The sequence below is a fragment of the Pituophis catenifer genome, unplaced genomic scaffold (assembly GCF_029215685.1).
Source record: "Pituophis catenifer annectens isolate HBS135680 unplaced genomic scaffold, rPitCat1.0.hap2 SCAF_15, whole genome shotgun sequence".
NCBI lineage: Eukaryota > Metazoa > Chordata > Lepidosauria > Squamata > Colubridae > Pituophis > Pituophis catenifer.
In genome coordinates this window covers 9495725-9514672 of record NW_027256895.1, presented here as the reverse complement: position 1 = coordinate 9514672, position 18948 = coordinate 9495725, and the positions used below count along the sequence as shown (strand labels likewise).

Below are 18948 nucleotides of genomic sequence, written 5' to 3'. Positions count from 1 at the left end.
ATTAGGTCTACATTTTTTATGATTTACACTGTAAGAATATTAGCAAAGGAAAATAAAAGATTGGACTTTTCAATTTTTCTTCCTATCCTCTCTTCCATGGGAAAGATAGTTTACCATGGATCTTAGGGAAATGAAGCATCGGAAAAGATGCCTGGAGGGTGGTTGGAGATCCTCCCAGTTGGAATCTGACCAAACACAGTTAAGAACCCATATTAGGTCTTACCTTGTGGTGATGGAAGCGGCAAAACATCATTATTTCACTGCTCTCATTCCATCTGCAGAAAAATGCCCAGTAGCCTTGTTTAGAGTGACCCGCTCTCTTTTCAATCATGGAGCGAGGGAGGACCCCTTGCAGGGCAGAGCTGAGGATTTTGTACAGTTTCTCCAAGATAAAATCACTCAGATCCGGACTAGGTTGGACTCTGACTGGGCAGAGTCTATCGAGGAGACAAAGGCTTGTCTTGAAGGTAACATCTGGGTTGGGTTTGAGCCTGTTTTGGTGGATGAAGTGGACATGATTGTGGGTCGGTTCTGTGCCACCATGTGTTTATTGGACCTTGTCCCTCATGGCTTGTTTCTGCAGCCAGAGAGGTGACTGGAGGCTGGATCCAGGCTGTTGTCAATGCTTCTTTAAAGGAAGGGGTCTTCCCCGCCGCACTTAAAAGGTGGTGGTTCGACCCCTCCTTAAGAAGCCTTCCCTGGATCCAGACTCTCTTAACAACTATCGTCTCCAACCTTTGCTTTATAGTGAAGGTTCTCGAGTCCGTGGTGGCACAGCAACTCCCTCAATTCCTGGAGGAAACGGGCTACCTTGACCCATACCAATCAGGCTTCAGGCCCGGTCACAGCACGGAAACGGCATTGGTCGCCCTGGTGAATGATCTCTGGTGGGCCCGGGATGGGGGCTGTTCCTCCATCCTGGTCCTACTTGACCTCTCAGCGGCTTTTGATACCATCGACCATAGTATCCTGCTGCAGCGACTTGGGGGGCTGGGGATAGGAGGCACTGTTTTATGGTGGTTCTCCTCCTACCTCTTGGGTCACTTGCAGTTTGTATGGGCGGAGGGACAGAGATCCCCCTGAGGCACATGTGGGGTGCCTCAGGGATCGGTTCTCTCCCCCCTTCTCTTTAACATCTATATGAAGCTGCTGGGCGAGATTATTCATGGTTTTGGGGTGAGGTATCATCAATATGCTGATGATACTCAGCTTTATATCTCCACCCCAGACCATCCTGGGGATGCCCTTTCTGTGATGTCCCGCTGCCTGGAAGCGGTGCGGGCCTGGATGGGAAGAAACAGACTCAGACTCAACCCATCCAAGACCGAGTGGCTGTGGATGGTGGCATCTCGGGATCTAGTGGTTCCATCACTCGTGATAAGAGGGGAGGTACTTACTCCCTCTGAAAGGGTTCGCAATATAGGTGTCCTCCTGGATTCACAGTTGTCTTTAGAAGATCACTTGACAGCCGTAACCAGGGGGGCTTTCGCACAGGTACACCTCGTGTGCCAGTTACGCCCTTTCCTAGACCGGGATGCCCTCGCCATCGTCACTCATGCCCTTGTTGCTTCTCGGTTGGATTACTATAACACCTTCTACATGGGGATGCCCTTGGGATGCACCCGGAGGCTTCAGCTAGTCCAGAATGCGGCCGCACAGGTTGTTATGGGAGCCTCTCGTTACTCCCATGTAATACCTCTCCTGCGCGAGCTGCACTGGCTGCCAGTGGTCCTCCGGGTTCGTTTCAAGGTGCTGGTACATGGCTTAGGCTCAGGTACTTACAGGACCATCTTCTGCCATCCTCCCATCGTCCTGTGCACTCTCACAGGGTGGGCCTCCTCAGGGTGCCGTCAGTCAGACAATGTTGGCTGGCGGCCCCAAGGGGGAGAGCATTCTCTGTGGGAGTGCTGATCCTCTGGAATGGTTTGCCACCGGGTTTAGGACAGCCCCCGACCTCCTCTCCTTCCGCAGCGAACTGAAGACGTGGCTTTTTCATCAAATGGACTGACCCGTACCACTCAACCAGAACTCCCGGGGCTGGCCAAGACTGATACTATGACTGTGAATAACTATGAATAACAAGTTGCCAAACTAGCAGCTTAGATGGTTTTGCCCGTCTCCTCAGGTCATCCATGAGTGCAAGCAATGTCATCTCAGTCCCAAGTCTTGGGACAGAAAGAATGGGTTCTAGATAATCCGCTTCATCCAAGGTCATTTGCAGTTGTCATGCAACCACTGTTTCCATATTCATCTCTAGACATAGAAGATTGGAAACTGGGTGAAAATTGTTGAGCTTGGTTGGATTGAGGAGGGGACAGAACACTGTCTCTTTAAGTGCTGTTTTGATCACTCCTTGTTTCAAGGATGAATTAACTATTATGAGATCCAATTCTGCATTCCTTTCCATGCAGCTTTAATAAGACAGGAGGGGAATGGATCTAATAAATAAGTCACCAAACTAGCAGCAGAGAGGGCCTTGTCCACTTTCTCAAGCTTCCTGGTCTCAAACTCTTTCCAGGTCATCTTGTAAGACCCCACGCCTGACAGATCCTGCTTTAAAGTTGGGGTCCAACATAGAGCTAATTTGAGTGGCATTGTCCAGCAGAAGTGCTATGACTCTTTAGGTATTACTCCTTCGAAGAAGGTACTGAGTCACCTGAAACATATATTTCTTAGACTTAGACATTGTTGAAGCTATTGAGGAATCTGATGAGGAAATATCTCTGAAAAAATGGCCCAGCAGGTCATGATTGTATTTTATATTCTTAATTAAAATAGTTAAACTGAATATTTCATCTTTCTTTCTGTGTCCAAGTCAGAGGTGGGTTTCAGATAATGTTATCATTGGTTCTCCACTCCCGCATGCATCTTCCTCATATTGCTCCTGGCCTTCGGTGCATGCGTCCGGCCTTCTGTGCAAGCACTTTGTTCTCGCGCACACCTTCTGCACATGCACCCGGCCTCAAAAACATAGCTAAATAGGACAGCATAGTACCGGGGCAGGTGGGTGGACCCACCTGTGATCTCTGCTATTGGTTCGGGTGAACTGGTCCGAACCAGCTGAATACCACCTCTGGTCCAACTGTATAGATTATTATTTTTTTTTTAAAAAAAATATCTATTCGTTAATGTTATTTTTGCCATGAGGAGCACTTTCCCTTCAACAATTAGAGTAGCCCTGAGCCTGTTGGTTTTGAAGGGTCATTGGTTCTCAATGGAGCTTGGTTGTTTCCTTGCAGACATTTCCTTTATTGGTACATGCTGGCTTTTTCTAAAACTCAGAATATTTTATTTTTATTTATTTATTTATGTAATTAATTTATGTAATTATATGTCGCCCTTCTCCCATAGGACTCAGGGCGGCTTACAAAAACAAAACAAAGAATTACATAAACAATTAAAATCAGTTTAAAATTAAATTAAAATCAATTAAAAATTATTAAAATTATTTGAAGTCACCCCTACGGATTCAGCCCATTTGGTGAAAAAGCCACATCTTCAATTCGCAGCGGAAGGAGAGGAGGTCCAGGGCTGTCCTGATGCCGGTGGGCAACCCATTTCAGAGGGTCGGCGCTCCCACAGAGAACGCTCTCTCCCAGGGGCCGCCAGCCAACATTGTCTGGCTGATGGCACCCTGAGGAGGCCCACTCTGTGGGAGCACACCAGACGATGGGAGGAAGGCAGGAGATGATCCTGCAGATACCCCGAGCCTAAGCCATGTAGGGCTTTATAGGTGAGCACCAGCACCTTGAAATGAACCCGAAGAGCCACCGGCAGCGAGTGCAGCTCGCGGAGGAGAGGTGTCACATTGGAGTACCGAGAAGCCCCCGTAACAACCCGCGTGACCGCATTCTGGACTAATTGTAGTCTCTGGGTGTATCCCAAGGGCAGCCCCATGTAGAGGGCATTACAGTAGTCCAACCGAGACGTAACAAGGGCATGAGTGTCCGTGGCAAGGGCATCCCGATCTAGGAAAGGGCACAACTGGCACACAAGGCGTACCTGTGTGAAGGCCCCCGTGGTCATGGCCATCAAATGATCTTCTAGGAATAGCCATGAATCCAGGAGGACTCCCAGATTGCGGACCCTTTCTGAGGGAGTAAGGATCTCCCCTCCCATCAGTAGTGACAGGGCCACTAGAGCAAGAGATGCTGGTATACACTGGGTCCGCCTCCCAGCAGCGGGGGATGACAGAAAGTCCAGCCTGAGGAGGGAATGATCGGACCATGACAGGGGATAAGTTGATGAGTTTCCCCTATCACGATCATTTATCCACTGTCCAGAGAGAAAAACTAGGTCGAGTGTGTGTCCTCCCTTATGAGTTGGGCCCTGTACAACCTGAGTTAGATCCATGGCCATCATGGAGGCCATGAACTCCCGGACTGACTCAGATGTCTCCCTGGCTGATGGCAAATTGAAATCTCCCACAAACAGAAGGTAGGGGAGTTCAACCGCCAATTCAGCCAGGACATCTAGCAGTGCGGGCAGGGCTGAGGCTACACAGCTGGGAGGTAGGTACGTAACCAACAGACCCAACTGAACTCCAGGGTCCCATTTCAGAAGGAGGGACTCACACCCGCCTATCTGAGGAACAGAATATCTGGTTCTGTCCATTGGTGTGTGCAGTCCTATAACTTTACAGAAATATAGACACACCTCGTCCCCATCCCTCTGGGAAGAGATCCTACATATGTCATCAGCGTCATCTACAGATTGCCTAGTAAGGATCCTGCTAGGACTCATGATGTAGATTGGGTAATGAAACATATGCCAGAAAACAGCAAAACTCAGAGAGCACCAAGGATCCCTCATTTCCACCCTGAGCTACACATATTCTCCTTTTTTGATACCCTGTTCTCTGTAAGCACCTGTCCCTGAATCCTATATTCTGAATTAAAATAGTTAAATCCAATACATCATCTTTCTTTCTTTCTGTGTCCATGTATGTATATTATTGTAAAAAAAAAAATCAGCTGATTTTTAAAATTATTTTTATTTCAGAAAGTGGGGGAACACTTTGTCAAATTGACAATTAACAAGTAGGTAGGTTTTCTAAGGCCAGCTAGGGGGAAATATTTTAATAGATAATTAACTCTTCCTGGAATTGGTCCAAATTACTATCGTGTGTTTATTTGCTCAAAGCTCCAGAGATTTTCTAGAAAGCAGTGAAAAGTAGAAAGCAAGTTTGAAAGGAGTTATAAACTAATCCTGGTTCAATGGACAGCTTGGGGTGGAGGGAAGAGTCCCAAAGGGCTATTGGGTTCAATTTCTCCAGCATCCATTCTTTCTTTGATCAGACCTATTTCAAATCTGAGTTGTAGAAATCTTAGTCATTATTCAAGCACGTGTCTGTATCTCCATCAAAATGAAAAATTTAGATTGATGCTTTGGTCTCTGGACCTGTGTTGGGAAGATCCAGGATGCTAGGTCAGATCCATTGGTGTGGCTTGATATTTTGGAGACCTCTTTGGGAAGATGTTTTGGCTGCTGATGTGTTATTCATTCTGATGTTCCCAGTGATCAAAGTGAATGCACTCAACTGCCCAAAAGCTGATCCTATCCCAATTCCACATGAATGGTACCAACCAGGTGATCTCGTCATTGGAGGGATGGCTTCACATATCCTCTATACGTTCAGTGAACATTTGTTTGATGAACATCCATCTAAGGAACTCTATAAACTTTCAGAGTAAGCAAAATCCACTCTTTTCTTCATGTAATGATTCCTTGATTATTTTTTTTCTCACTTATTCATATCTCTATGAAAAAAGGTCCATAAAGAAAGCAGATGAAAGCTTTATCTGACTGAGTAAATGTTTCAGTTTCTGAGAGTTTCTGACTGTAGGTTAAATAAGACTTTTCTTTCCCATCAGTTTTATTTTAAATAAAATGTTATGTAGGCTAAACATGATGGGTAAATTCCAAATCCCTAAGAAAGGGGATTTAATAAGATGAAGAAATACTTTAAAATATATGGTCCCCTTATTGTGAAATAAAAGAATAGAATTAATTTATTTTTTCCAGGAAGAGAAATATATCCATAAGAAGGACCATTAACATCCAATATAGATAAGTTTATTTGAAAGATAAAATGTAGACAAATATATTTCGAGAGTTCAAGGAAGAGTTAGCCCATTAAAAATTTACCTAGGTGCTCTTCATAACTGAAAAGATTATAACTGAGGAAATTTAAAAAGCAAATTTGCATTAAACTCGGTGCTCCAAAATTCTTATCTGAAATTTGATTTTTTTTCTTAAAGTATAACAGTGCTTGAAGCAATGAAAAAAGGCAGATTATTTTCTACTCCACCTGATTAGAAATAATTATTAATACTTAATCTAATTCATCATTGCCTTCAATATTTGAGGAGTAACTTCCCAGGTGTAATGTAAATCATGATAAAAATTTCCTGTCATAAATAATAGATCAACTTTAGTTAAATTAAAGATCATGATAGCAGAAAAAGAAATGTTAAACTTTCTTTTGTAGCATAGACAGAAACTGGGATTTTTCATTCGCAACTAAGGCACCCACTGAAGAATAATTTTCTCAAGGATTCTGGAGAATTTCACATTGCATTCTCAGCTGTTGGTCTCCCTCTCAGATTCCTGTTCTTTCCCAAGCCAGCTTCAGAAATCATGCTGTGTATTGCAGTGTTCTCTGTGTTCCACTGAATTAAGAAATTCCTCCTTAGTTCTAGGTTGGAGCTCTCCGTGATTACTTGCCATCCATTGCTCCTTGTCCTGCTCCTGGGGACTATTGACCCATTGGTTGACCCATTAACTCATCTCTTTCATGAATTTTCTAAACACTTTTCACTCCATACGAAATGTGAAAGCTTGTTCTTCCACTAAAATATCATAATACTTGGAAGGGGAAGAAGGGGTGAGATTATGGATTGTTACAGAATAGCAAAACACTTAGGAAATGATGGGTGAAGATTCATACAATGAAAAAAAAAACTTTTTTTGGTGAAAAAGTGAAAATGGAACAAATGAACAAATGAATCAAAAATGGAACAAGTATCTAATTTCAGTCTGACATTATTTGAAATATAGCATACAAATATATTTAGAGAGTTCAAGGCAGAGTTAGCCCATGATAAGATGAGCAGCCAATAAATGTGATAAATTTAAATAAATGTATGTATGAATGTATGTATGTATGTATGAATGAATGAATGAATATTCCTCTCAATACTGTTCACAAAAGACTTTCTTTATTTGCAGTGTGATCACAAAATTCTACCAGCATGTCCTTTCCTTGGCCTTTGCTGTCAAGGAGATCAATGCGAACCCACAAATCTTGCCCAATGCTACCCTTGGATTCCACATCTATGACAGCTACACCAATCCTAAAATGACCTACCGGACCACTCTGGACTTACTTTTCAAATCCGATAGATTTCTCCCCAACTACAAATGTGGACTTCAGAAAATTCTCCTGGCCATCATTGGTGGACTTGGATCAGATACTTCATCCCATATGGCAGAAATTCTAGAGCTCTACAAAATCCCCCAGGTGGGTCCAGGGGTCAGGGGATTTATCTTGTTTCTGTTAACTGATTTAAAGAATTAATCAATTGATTAAACGTACCCAAGAGCATCCTTAAGTCTTCTTTCTCATAAATGTCATCTAAGGTGTAACAAGTGATTGTTAAATCACTTAAAACCATTTAAAAACCATTAAGAAAACCATTTAAAAAGCAGTGTGCAGCAGCTGCCAAAAAAGCCAACACAGTTCTAGGCTGCATAAACAGAGGGATAGAATTAAGATAATGTTAAAAGTGTTAATAGCACTTTATAAAGCTTTGGTAAGGTCACACTTGGAATATTGCATTCAGTTTTGGTCGCCACGATGTAAAAAAGATGTGGAGACTCTAGAAAGAGTGCAGAGAAGAGATAAAACATGAAGAACAGTTGCAGGAACTGGGTATGTCTAGTTTAATGAAAAGAAGGACTAGGGAAGACATGATAGCAGTCTTCCAATATCTCATGGGCTGCCACAAAGAAGAGGGAGTCAAGCTATTCTCTAAAGCATCTGAGGGTAGGACAAGAAGCAATGGGTGGAAACTAATGAAGGAGAGAAGCAATTTAGAACTAAGGAGAAATTTCCCAATTTAATTGTTAGAACAATTAATCAGTGGAATAAGTTGCCTCCAGAAGTTGTGAATGCTCCAACACTGGAAGTTTTTAAGAAGATGTTAGATAACCATTTATCCAACATCTTGATACCTACACCATGTAGATATTGACATCATGAAGTGGTGTAGGGTTTCCTGCCTAAGCAGGGGGTTGGACAGACAGATCTCCAAGGTCCCTTCCAACTCTATTATTCTATTCTATTCTAAAAAGATTTCTTAGCGCAGAATGGAACAATTCATTATGGCCAACTCACAGGAGGACAAGTCGCCAGAGGACAATTCAAAAATTCAATTTAATTGTTTTAAATAATTTTTAAAAATATTTTAACTTTTCTCGTTCACATTTCATTTTGTCCCTCCTTTTTTCACCCTTTCTTTAATGATTCTATTCCAACATTTCTTCTATAAGAATCTTTTCCTGAGATGAGTTAGCCATGGTGTGTTGGCCTATACCAGTGATGGTGAACCTTTATGGCACCGAGTGCCCAAATTAGAATGTGCATGCATGCATTTGCATGTGTGCACGCTGGAGTGGCGAAAATCCAAAGACCAGCTGGCCAGTGCCCAGCTGGAAAATGGCCTGAAAGCAACCCGAGAAACGGCCAAAACACAGGCATGTCAGCCAGCTAGACTTCGGGTTTCTGGCACGCACATACGTGATGGCCACACGCATTGGAGCACCGGAAACCCAAAGATCAGCTGGCTGGCACACGCATGACTGTTTTTTGGCCCCTTTTTGGCCCACTTTCAGGCCATTTTCCAGGGCCCGTGAAGACCAGCTGGCTTGGCGCACATATGCACATTGGAAACCAGAAGAGCAGCTGGTGATGGTGTGTATGCCCACAGAGAAGGCTCTTTGTGAAACCTATGGCACTGTGCCGTAGGTTTGCCATAACAGGCTTAGACCCTTCTTGGTTAATGAGATGATATTTTAACATATGTGCTGAAAAAAACATCAATGCCCAGGAATTTAACCATATTCTCCAAATTTGAGAAATTATGGATCAGGTGTCAATTCTAATCTGTCAAACCAATTTCTGAAGAGATCCATAAAAATGCATGACCAAAACAAAAAACCATGTACCACGTCTTGATGTTTTCTTTTAGCTCACATATGGATCATTTCCCCTGGCGGAAATTGATAGCAGTCAATCATCTTCACTTTACTTTATGGCCCCAAATGAAGTTCCCCAATATGTAGGGATTATCCGACTGCTTCAGCGTTTTGGATGGAAATGGATTGGGCTCTTTCCTGCAGACACTGAGAGTGGAGAACATTTTTTGCAGAAATTGGAGTCCTTGTTTTTCCAGCAGGGAATCTGCTTAGCTTTCATACAAAGATTTCCAAAATTATTGCGTTTGGATGACTTGGGCATAATAAGTGATATCATGTTTCATTTTTTTACACATTTCACAGACGTTAAAACAAATACATATATCATCTATGGAGAATCTTTTGCACTTGAATGGCTCACAGCTCTCAAATCTCTGTGGGAAGCTGCAAATAACGGAAATGCATTTTCAAGCAAGGTGTGGATCAGCACCAGCCAAATTGATTTCATGCTCCCAGGATCTCAGAGGGAATGGAATCTCCAGTTTTATGATGGGGCCATTGCCTTTCAAATCCATTCCAGTGAAAATCTGGAATTTGAGGGATTTCTTCAGTCCATAAAGCCACATTCAACTCATGGAGATGGATTTCGAGGCCATTTTTGGGAGGAAGCATTCAACTGTTTCCTTCCTAATTCAGAATTGTCATCAGTGGACAGACAAAAATGCACTGGGAATGAAGAACTGGGGAATCTTCCCGAATCTATATTTCAATTGCAGATGACAGGTCACAGCTATAGCATTTATAATGGGGTTTATGCTGTAGCTCATGCTCTGCATAGCATGCTATCCAAGGGATCCAATCTGAAAAAAATCTTGGCAGATAAAATTGCTGAATCTCCAGAACTACAGCCTTTTAAGGTAACATATCTCCAGCAAAGGGTTTTTTTTTTTTCAATGAAGAACTTATTTCAAAATAATTTAGCTCAGAAAATCAGCTAATCTTTAATTCCAGGCACAATCTATTGTTCAAAGAGTTACAGTAGTGGCCAAAATTGTGGAAACTTTTTGGGAAAAGTTTATTCTCTAAAACTAGCTAATAACACTTTTTTTTTTTTTTGCAGTAGTACCATAATTTTATATATAAATGGGAAGATCATTTACTCAAGAATGTAATGCAATAACTTTTATGAAGGATTTGCTATTTGAATAGCAGTTACAGTATAAAGAAGAAAATTGAAACATGTAGAAAAAAAATGAGATATAAAAAAATTATCGTCATAATTCAAGAAGTCAAGAAGCCCTCTCTGGATCCAGCTGTTTTAGCTAACTATCGTCCAGTCTCCAAGCTTCATTTTATTGCGAAGGTTGTTGAGAGTGTGGTGGCGCGACAGCTTCCACAGTACCTGGATGAAGCTGTCGATCTAGATCTGCTCCAGTCTGGCTTCAGGCCTGGGTACAGCTCGGAAACGGCATTGGTCACGTTGGTGGATGATCTTTGGAGGGCTCGGGATAGGGGATGGTCCTCTATCCTGGTCCTGTTAGATCTCTCAGCAGCTTTTGATACCATCGACCATGTTGCACCGGTTGGAGGGGTTCTCCTCCTACCTCTCTGACCGGTCGCAATCTGTGTTGGCAGGGGAGCAGCTGTCGACCCCGAGGCACCTTGTTTGTGGGGTGCCGCAAGGGTCGGTCCTCTCGCCCCTTCTGTTCAACATTTATGTAAAGCCGCTGGGTGAGATCATCTGTGGCTTTGGGGTGGAGTTCCATCAGTATGCTGATGACACTCAGCTGTACATCTCCAGCCCAGGCCACCTCAACGATGCCCTTGAAGTGATGTCCCGGTGCCTGGAGGCTGTGCGGGCCTGGATGGAGAGAAACAGGTTCCGACTCAACCCTTCCAAGACGAAGTGGCATCCCGATATAGCCAGCTGGTGCCATCGCTGATTATTGGGGGCAAATCATTGGCCCCCATGGAAAAGACTCGCAACTTGGGTGTCCTCCTGGACACACGGCTGTCTTTAGAAGAGCATATGACAGCCGTAGCCAGGGGGGCTTTTTATCAGGTCCGCCTGATACGCCAGTTGCGTCCCTTTCTAGATCGGGACTCCCTATGCATGGTCACTCAGGCACTCGTCACTTCCCTCCTGGACTACTGCAATGCTCTCTACATGGGGCTCCCCTTGGGGTGCACCCAGAGGATCCAGTTGGTCCAGAATGCGGCTGCGCAGGGGATTATGGGAGCGACGGGGTGCTCCCATGTGACACCTCTCCTGCGTGAGCTGCACTGGCTTCCTGTGGTCTTTCGGGTGCGATTCAAGGTGTTGGTGACTACCTTCAAAGCGCTCCATGGCTTAGGGCCAGGGTATCTACAAGACCGCCTTCTGCTGCCAATAGCCTCCCACAGGCCAGTTCACTCGCACAGAGAGGGCTTCCTCAGGGTGCCGTCGGCCAGACAATGTTGGCTGGTGACCCCCGGGGGAGAGCCTTCTCTCTGCTGGCACCTTCCCTCTGGAACAACCTACCCCCAGAGATACCAGACCTCCAGACTTTTCGTCGGGCCCTGAAAACACATCTATTTCATCTAGCCGGGCTGGCTTGACCCCATCCTTGGGGTTTTAAATTTATAATTGGTTTTAACTGGGTTATTTTAAATTGATGGCCAAAATTATTTATTTTTTTTTAAATTGCTTTTAAATTTTATATGTTATGTTTTTACCATGGCTGTTCACCGCACTGAGTCATGTTGGAGCAGGGTGGTATACAAATTAATTAATTAATTAATTAATTAATTAATTAAATAAATAAATAAATAAATAAATAAATAAATAAGTCAGTTAATACTTAGTTGAGTAACCTTTAGCATGAATTACGGCCATACAATGTCTTCCCATGAAGTGAACCAAGTCTTTTAGTTCTGCAGCTGTTATAATGTGAAACCAAGTTTGAATGATTGCTTCTATTAACTGGGTTTTATTGCTGGGTCGCTTCTGACTAACAAGTTTCTTCAGTCGGCTCCATAGATTTTCAATTGAGTGAAGGTCTGGACTATTCCCAGGTCATTCCAGCAGTGGAGTAGGATTATCTTGAAACTCCAAAAAAAGTGGTGTTATTAGCCATTAAACCTCAAAAATACACTTTTCCCAAAAGGTTTACACAATTGGCCACTACTGTATGATAAAAACAATTATGGACCTTATCTGCTCCAAATAGATTAAAAGTTTCTTCTCAACAAAGATTGTATCACACAATTCTCTATATATTATTCACTGATAGGTTGACTTTTTGCTCTGTTGTGGAAAACTGCGTATACAATAGTTCTGTGTTTTTTTCCCCCTTTTAAATGAAGAACTTATTTCAAAATAATTTAGCTCACAAAATGAGCTAAGCTTTAATTCCAGGCACAATCTATTGTTCAAAGACCTATGATAAAAACATTTATTGAACTTCTCTGATCTGATTAAATTCTATAGGTGCTATAGTTCCAGGTTGTCCAGGCTCAAAATTTCGAGCCTGGTGGCATAAAGTATTCTATTGTATGTAGAGGAATGGAATACTCTTCTCGTGAAATACCTCTGGACTTGCTCAATTGTATTAATGTCCGATATACCGTGTAGATTTCAGGGAAATGAGCTGTATTCAAGAATTGGTCTGGCAAAGGTTTTGCATGCCCTAGTTATTGGTACAATATTACCGGAGAAGAAGCTTCGCAAAATTATCTTAACAACTCTTATTGCCTTTTTGGCAATGCTGTTACGGTGAGCTCTGGGGCTTAGATCATTTGAGATGATTACTCCTAGGTCCTTAAAAAGTGAGCTTGTAACCACCAGCCTGTATTTGGTGTTCTGATTTTTGTTGCCAATGTGTAAGACAAAGCATTTGTTAGTTGAGATTTGGAGTTGCCAATTGCACGACCATTCAGACCCATAGTCAAGGTCTCTTTGTAGGCAGCAGTATTTTTTTTTTATATTGAAAAAGTTTTAAAACAAACACAATTTCCCCACAACCCCCCCTCCCAACCCCCCTCCCCGACTTCCCAGAGCAGAACACAAGGTATTTCTATTGACCTTTAACAATAAACTAAATTGCATAACCAATCATTAAACTAACATCCCTAAAAAAAAATTTCTTAACCCCCCATATATAAAATCCTATTTCTTAAACATAATACTTCTAATATCACTTATATAACACTTATACAAATAAAAGAAATCATTCATAAGCTATTTGATATTTTTTGGTCTGATACTTATTTTGTATATAATCAATCCATCTTCTCCAGTCCTGTATGTACCTTTCTTGTGTGTGATCCTTCAGATATGCTGAAATTTTAGCCATTTCAGCTAAATTAGTTACTTTCAATATCCAGTCATCAATAGTAGGCAAAAAGTCCTTCTTCCAGTGTTGTGCTACCAACAATCTTGCTGCTGTTATCAAGTTCAAAATCAATTTAGTCTCTGCAACTGTACAGTCCGTAGTTATACCCAGTAAGAACAACTGTGGAGTAAATTTCAGTCTCTTTTTAAGAATATTCTGCATCACCCACCAAATCTTTATCCAAAATGCTTTGATTTTTCTACAAGTCCACCATATATGATAATAAGTTGCATCATCAGAGTCACATCTCCAACATTTAGCTTGCACATTAGAATACATACATGATAATTTTTTAGGATCTAAATGCCATCTATAAAACATTTTATAAAAATTTTCTCTTAAATTTTGTGCTTGTGTAAATTTCACATTTCTAATCCAAATCTTTTCCCAAGTCTCCATCATTACTGGCTCTTGAAAATTTTGTGCCCATTTAATCATACAGTCTTTAACCAATTCCGTCTCAGAATCTATTTCCAATAAAACATTATACAACCTTTTTATATGCATTTGTTTTTGATCTCTAATTTGTTTTACCAAATTCTCCTCATTTTGCACAAAGCCAGTTTTTTGATCTTCCTTCCATCTAGCTTGAATGTAGGCAGCAGTATTGTTGGTGGTGTTTAATAGTTTTATGTCATCAGCGAAGAGGACAGAGCTCCTTATAATATGATCACAAAGGTCATTTATGTAAAGCAGAAAGAGTGTGGGTCCTAAAATGCTGCCTTGTGGGACATCGCTGTTAACTGGTGCCGGGTTTGATAGGGCATTCCCTATTTTGACTACATTTTGCCTATTTGACAGGAACACGGCTATCCACTTGTGAAGGGATCCTGAAATACTGTAAGAGCTTAGTTTTAACAGTAGTTTGTTGTGTACCACTGAATCAAAAGCTTTGCAGAAGTTTATGTAAATTAGGTCTATTGCTTTAACCTGGTCGACCTTGTAGGTTGACTTTGTAGGTTGACTTCTTGCTCTGTTAAGGAAAACTGGAATTATGAAATTCTTTGCCATCTACAGTATTTGTTTTGTATTGCCATTTTGTCCAATGAAACTAAATAACGATTTTGGGATCCAAAACATGGAACTTCTAATGTGTTGATTTTTCTTGTCATTGGGAATTCAACTTCATTGCTTTCTCTTTCTCGTTCAAATAGCTCCACCCTTTTCTTCAAGACATTTCTTTCAACAACTCTGCAGGAGAAGGAGTGTCTTTTAATGAGAAGAGGGAAGCTGCAGGTGGATTTGACCTCATCAATGTGATTGTTTTTCCAAACAAGTCTATTCGGAGTGTGAAAGTTGGAAAGCTAGATCCTGATGCATCTCATGGAAATGAATTGATCATTAATGAAAATCTGATAGAATGGCACAAAGGTTTCAATCGGGTATGGAACTACACAAATGTAGAGTATTTTTTTTTTCAACTTCTTTAAATAACGGAACAGATTTCAGTTAAAATGTCTCCAACTGATCTCTGCTGGTCATGATTCTCTTTATAGGATGACTAGTTGACTGTATTTTCAGCTGATGAAGGAGCTGAATAAGTTGGCAATTCCCTGTGCAAACTTTTTCATGTTATGAGCAGGTTCTTCCAGTTTCTCTGTGCAATGAACGCTGTCGCCCTGGATCTTGGAAGAGAAAATCTGAAGAGAAAAGCTTCTGCTGCTATGATTGTGTTCCATGTCGACCAGGGAAGATTTCAAGCAAGATAGGTCAGTTATGAAACTGCAACAATTTGAGAACATTGAACAGTAAAGGAATTGTTTCATCAAATGTTACAAGAAATTTATTTCTTCTTAAAATTGATGTTTTCTAACATGATTAATTTTTGGGAGGTATAAGATGGTCATCCAAAGCATTAGACAACAATCTAATGAACATCAAGGGGGAGAAAATTGAAAATTATCAACTTAATTGTTTTAAAATTGAATGGAAAAGTACAATATCCAACATGATAAAACTGTTATATTGTTTTATAATAGTTTTATATTATTTATTTATTTATTAATTATTTATTAATTAAGCTTGTATGCTGCCCTCTCTCCGACAAGGACTCAGGGCGGCTCACAGGAATAAGTTTTTACAAGCAAGAATCAAAATTTAAATGTTAAAATTATTAAAATTCCCCTTAAAAACTCCTTCAGTCCCATCCAGCCTGGCGAAATAACCATGTCTTAAGGTCACGGTGGAAGGAGTGCAGGTCAGGGGCCACCCGGAGCTCCAGGGGAGTTGATTCCATAAAGTGGGTGCACCCGCAGAGAAAGCCCATTCTCTAGGAGTCGCCAGTCGGCACTGCCTGGCCGACGGCACTCCAAGAAGGCCCTCCCTGTGGGAACACACCGGGCGATGGGGAGCTGTCGCTGGCCGCAAATAGTCAGTTAGGTGCCCCAGACCTAAGCCATGTAGGGCTTTATAGGTGATAACCAGCACCTATAAATGATATGATATGATATGATACGATATGATACGATATGATACGATACGATACGATACGATACGATATGATATGATAAGATATTCCATATTTTATGACACCGTCTACAAAATGGTTTCATCAGTATTATGGAGGTGATTCTGTGGTGCAGGAAGTTCTGCTAAATAAGGTTAATCTTATTTAGTGGTATTCCCCAAATACTACTAAATATCGTAGTAGCTTTCAAAATCTTGAGAGCACCGTGTGAAATCATGGATGTTTCAAACACTTCCTCCAGATTTCAGTAAAATACAAACTGGGATATTAAAAGAAAGGACAGATCTCACAGTCCGACTCAAGTGCCAGCTTCACAGGCTGCTGGCACAGCACCACACCAGCCTCCTCGCTGTCTGATTCAGCTACTAGCTGCACAGGCCATGTACAAGCCACAACAATTATGGACAAAATTATGGACAAAAGATCATCCGTGGTTTCGGGGTGGAGTACCATCAGTACGCTGACAATACCCAGCTGTACATCTCCACCCCGGATCACCCCAACGATGCCCTTGAAGTGATGTCCCGGTGCCTGGAGGCCGTACAGATCTGGATGGGGAGGAACAGGCTCAGGCTCAACCCATCCAAGACCGAGTGGCTGTGGTTTCCGACGTCCCGATATAGTCAGTTGACGCCATCTCTGACTATTGGGGGCAAATCACTGGCCCCCACGGAGAGGGCTCGCAACTTGGGCGTCCTCCTGGATTCACGGCTGTCTTTAGAAGAGCACTTGACGGCCGTGACCAGGAGGATTTTCTATCAGGTTCGCCTGATTCGCCAGTTGCGTCCCTTTCTGGATCGGGACTCGTTACGCACAGTCACTCATGCCCTCGTCACCTCCCGCCTGGACTATTGTAATGCTCTCTACATGGGGCTCCCCTTGAGGAGCACCCGGAGGCTCCAGCTGGCGCAGAGTGCGGCCGCGCGGGTGGTAATGGGAGCGTCATGGCGCTCCCATGTGACACCTCTCCTGCGCGAGCTGCACTGGCTCCCGGTGGTCTTCCGGGTGCTCTTCAAGGTTTTGGTTACCACCTTTAAAGCGCTCCATGGCTTAGGACCTGGTTATTTACGGGACCGCCTACTACCACCAATAGCCTCCCACCGGCCAGTACGCTCTCATAGAGAGGGACTCCTCCGGGTGCCGTCAGCCAAACAATGCCGGCTGGCGACCCCTAGGGGGAGAGCCTTCTCTGTGGGGGCACCTACCGTCTGGAATGAGCTCCCCCCAGAGATACGGAGGATCCCGGATCTGCGCACCTTCCGCCGCGCTGTGAAGACTCTTTTATTCCATCAAGCAGGCTTGGCCTAATCTCCTCCCTCTTTTAATATATAAATTTTAAATCTGTTCTTAAATTATTGGGGTGTTTTAATTTGTCTGGGCCAAAAAATGATTTAATTCGATTTTAACTGGTTTTTTAAATTTTTGTATTTATGTATCTTATTGCTTGGCTGTTCACCGCCCTGAGTCCTTCGGGAGTAGGGCGGTATACAAATCAAATAAATAAAAAAAATAAAAAATAATAATAAAAAAATTGTGTGGAAATGCAAACAAGTACATTTAAGAAAGCATTTGAACTGCTGACATGTTCCTTGTAAAATTAAATGAAAAATAACACAACAATCAATATTATCTATAGATCACTGTGTATTAACTAATTAATTAAATAAACAAACAAACACATTTCTAGACTACACAACCCTAAAAACTCTGTATAGCTTGACAAATATGAAATTATAATATCAATAACAGAAACTAAATTCTGCACCATTTAAATTTAAATTATTCATTTCAATGAATTTTTATAACTTCATATATTTTCATATCACACTTGAGTAAATAATTGATTTTTGATATAGTTGGTGAATACTTTGGAATAGCCTTGGAATATAGCTGCACAGGGAAAAGATCATAAAATGAATAATCAGTCTTCAAACAGTACCATAAAATATTTATTAAAAAGTGGTAAGTAGGAAATTGGTGAGTTTTCTTTTTTTCCTTTATCCAGATACAGAAGATTGTTTCAAATGTCCTGAAGATCAGTATCCAAGCAAGGATCAAGATCGATGCCTTAACAAAACAATGAGTTTCCTGTCCTTTGAAGAACCTTTAGGGATCAGTCTGGCCTCAGCTGCTGTTTTCTTCTCCCTCATGACAACCAGTGTGCTCGGAATTTTCCTTAAGCGTAGAGATACCCCCATCGTCAAGGCCAACAATCGGGACCTCACTTACACATTACTCATTGCCCTTCTGCTCTGCTTTCTCTCTTCCTTGTTATTCCTTAGTCAACCAGGGAAAATAATCTGCCTTCTCCGGCAACCAGCATTCGGCACCATCTTCTCAGCTGCTGTTTCTTGTGTGTTAGCTAAAACTATTACCGTGGTTGTCGCTTTCATGGCTACTAAGCCAGGTTCTTCAATGAGAAAATGGGTGGGGAAAAGATTGGCTCTTTCCATTGTCCTTTCTTGTTCTTTTCTTCAAGCAGGTCTTTGCATTCTGTGGCTGGCAACATCTCCTCCATTCCCTGAGTTAGACATGAATTCCCTTACAGAAACCATGATTTTGCAATGTCATGAAGGCTCCATCTTCATGTTCTATTGTGTCCTGGGCTATCTGGGCTTCTTGGCTATTGCCAGCTTCATTGTGGCTTTCCTTGCCCGTAATTTACCTGACACCTTTAATGAAGCCAAGTTCATCACTTTCAGCATGTTGGTCTTCTCCAGTGTGTGGATCTCCTTTGTTCCAACCTATCTGAGCACCAAAGGAAAAGCCATGGTGGCTGTGGAGATCTTCTCCATCTTGTCTTCCAGTGCTGGGTTATTGGGATGTATCTTTTTCCCCAAATGTTTCATCATCGTGTTCAGGCCAGAGCTTAATAGCAGACACCAACTAATCAAACGAAATAATTAAATT

General features: G+C 42.1%; 1 protein-coding gene across 1 annotated transcript; it reads left to right on the top strand.

Moving 5' to 3' along the window:
• The first annotated feature begins 4351 nt into the window (after nt 1-4351).
• Nucleotides 4352-18945, top strand: LOC139324329 (vomeronasal type-2 receptor 26-like). The gene is made up of 6 exons (XM_070954050.1): nt 4352-4437; nt 7231-7522; nt 9252-10115; nt 14726-14953; nt 15154-15280; nt 18044-18945. Exons 1-6 carry the CDS (start codon nt 4352-4354, stop codon nt 18943-18945), a joined length of 2499 nt encoding a protein of 832 aa, XP_070810151.1.
• The last annotated feature ends 3 nt before the right edge of the window (nt 18946-18948 follow it).

Excerpts from the sequence above, each read along its gene's own strand:
- LOC139324329 (XM_070954050.1), top strand. The coding sequence starts at position 4,352 with ATGGCCATCATGGAGGCCATGAACTCCCGGACTGACTCAGATGTCTCC. Across the intron at positions 10,116-14,725 it reads CAGAACTACAGCCTTTTAAG|CTCCACCCTTTTCTTCAAGA; the intron begins GTAACATATCTC and ends TCGTTCAAATAG. Across the intron at positions 14,954-15,153 it reads GGCACAAAGGTTTCAATCGG|GTTCTTCCAGTTTCTCTGTG; the intron begins GTATGGAACTAC and ends TGTTATGAGCAG.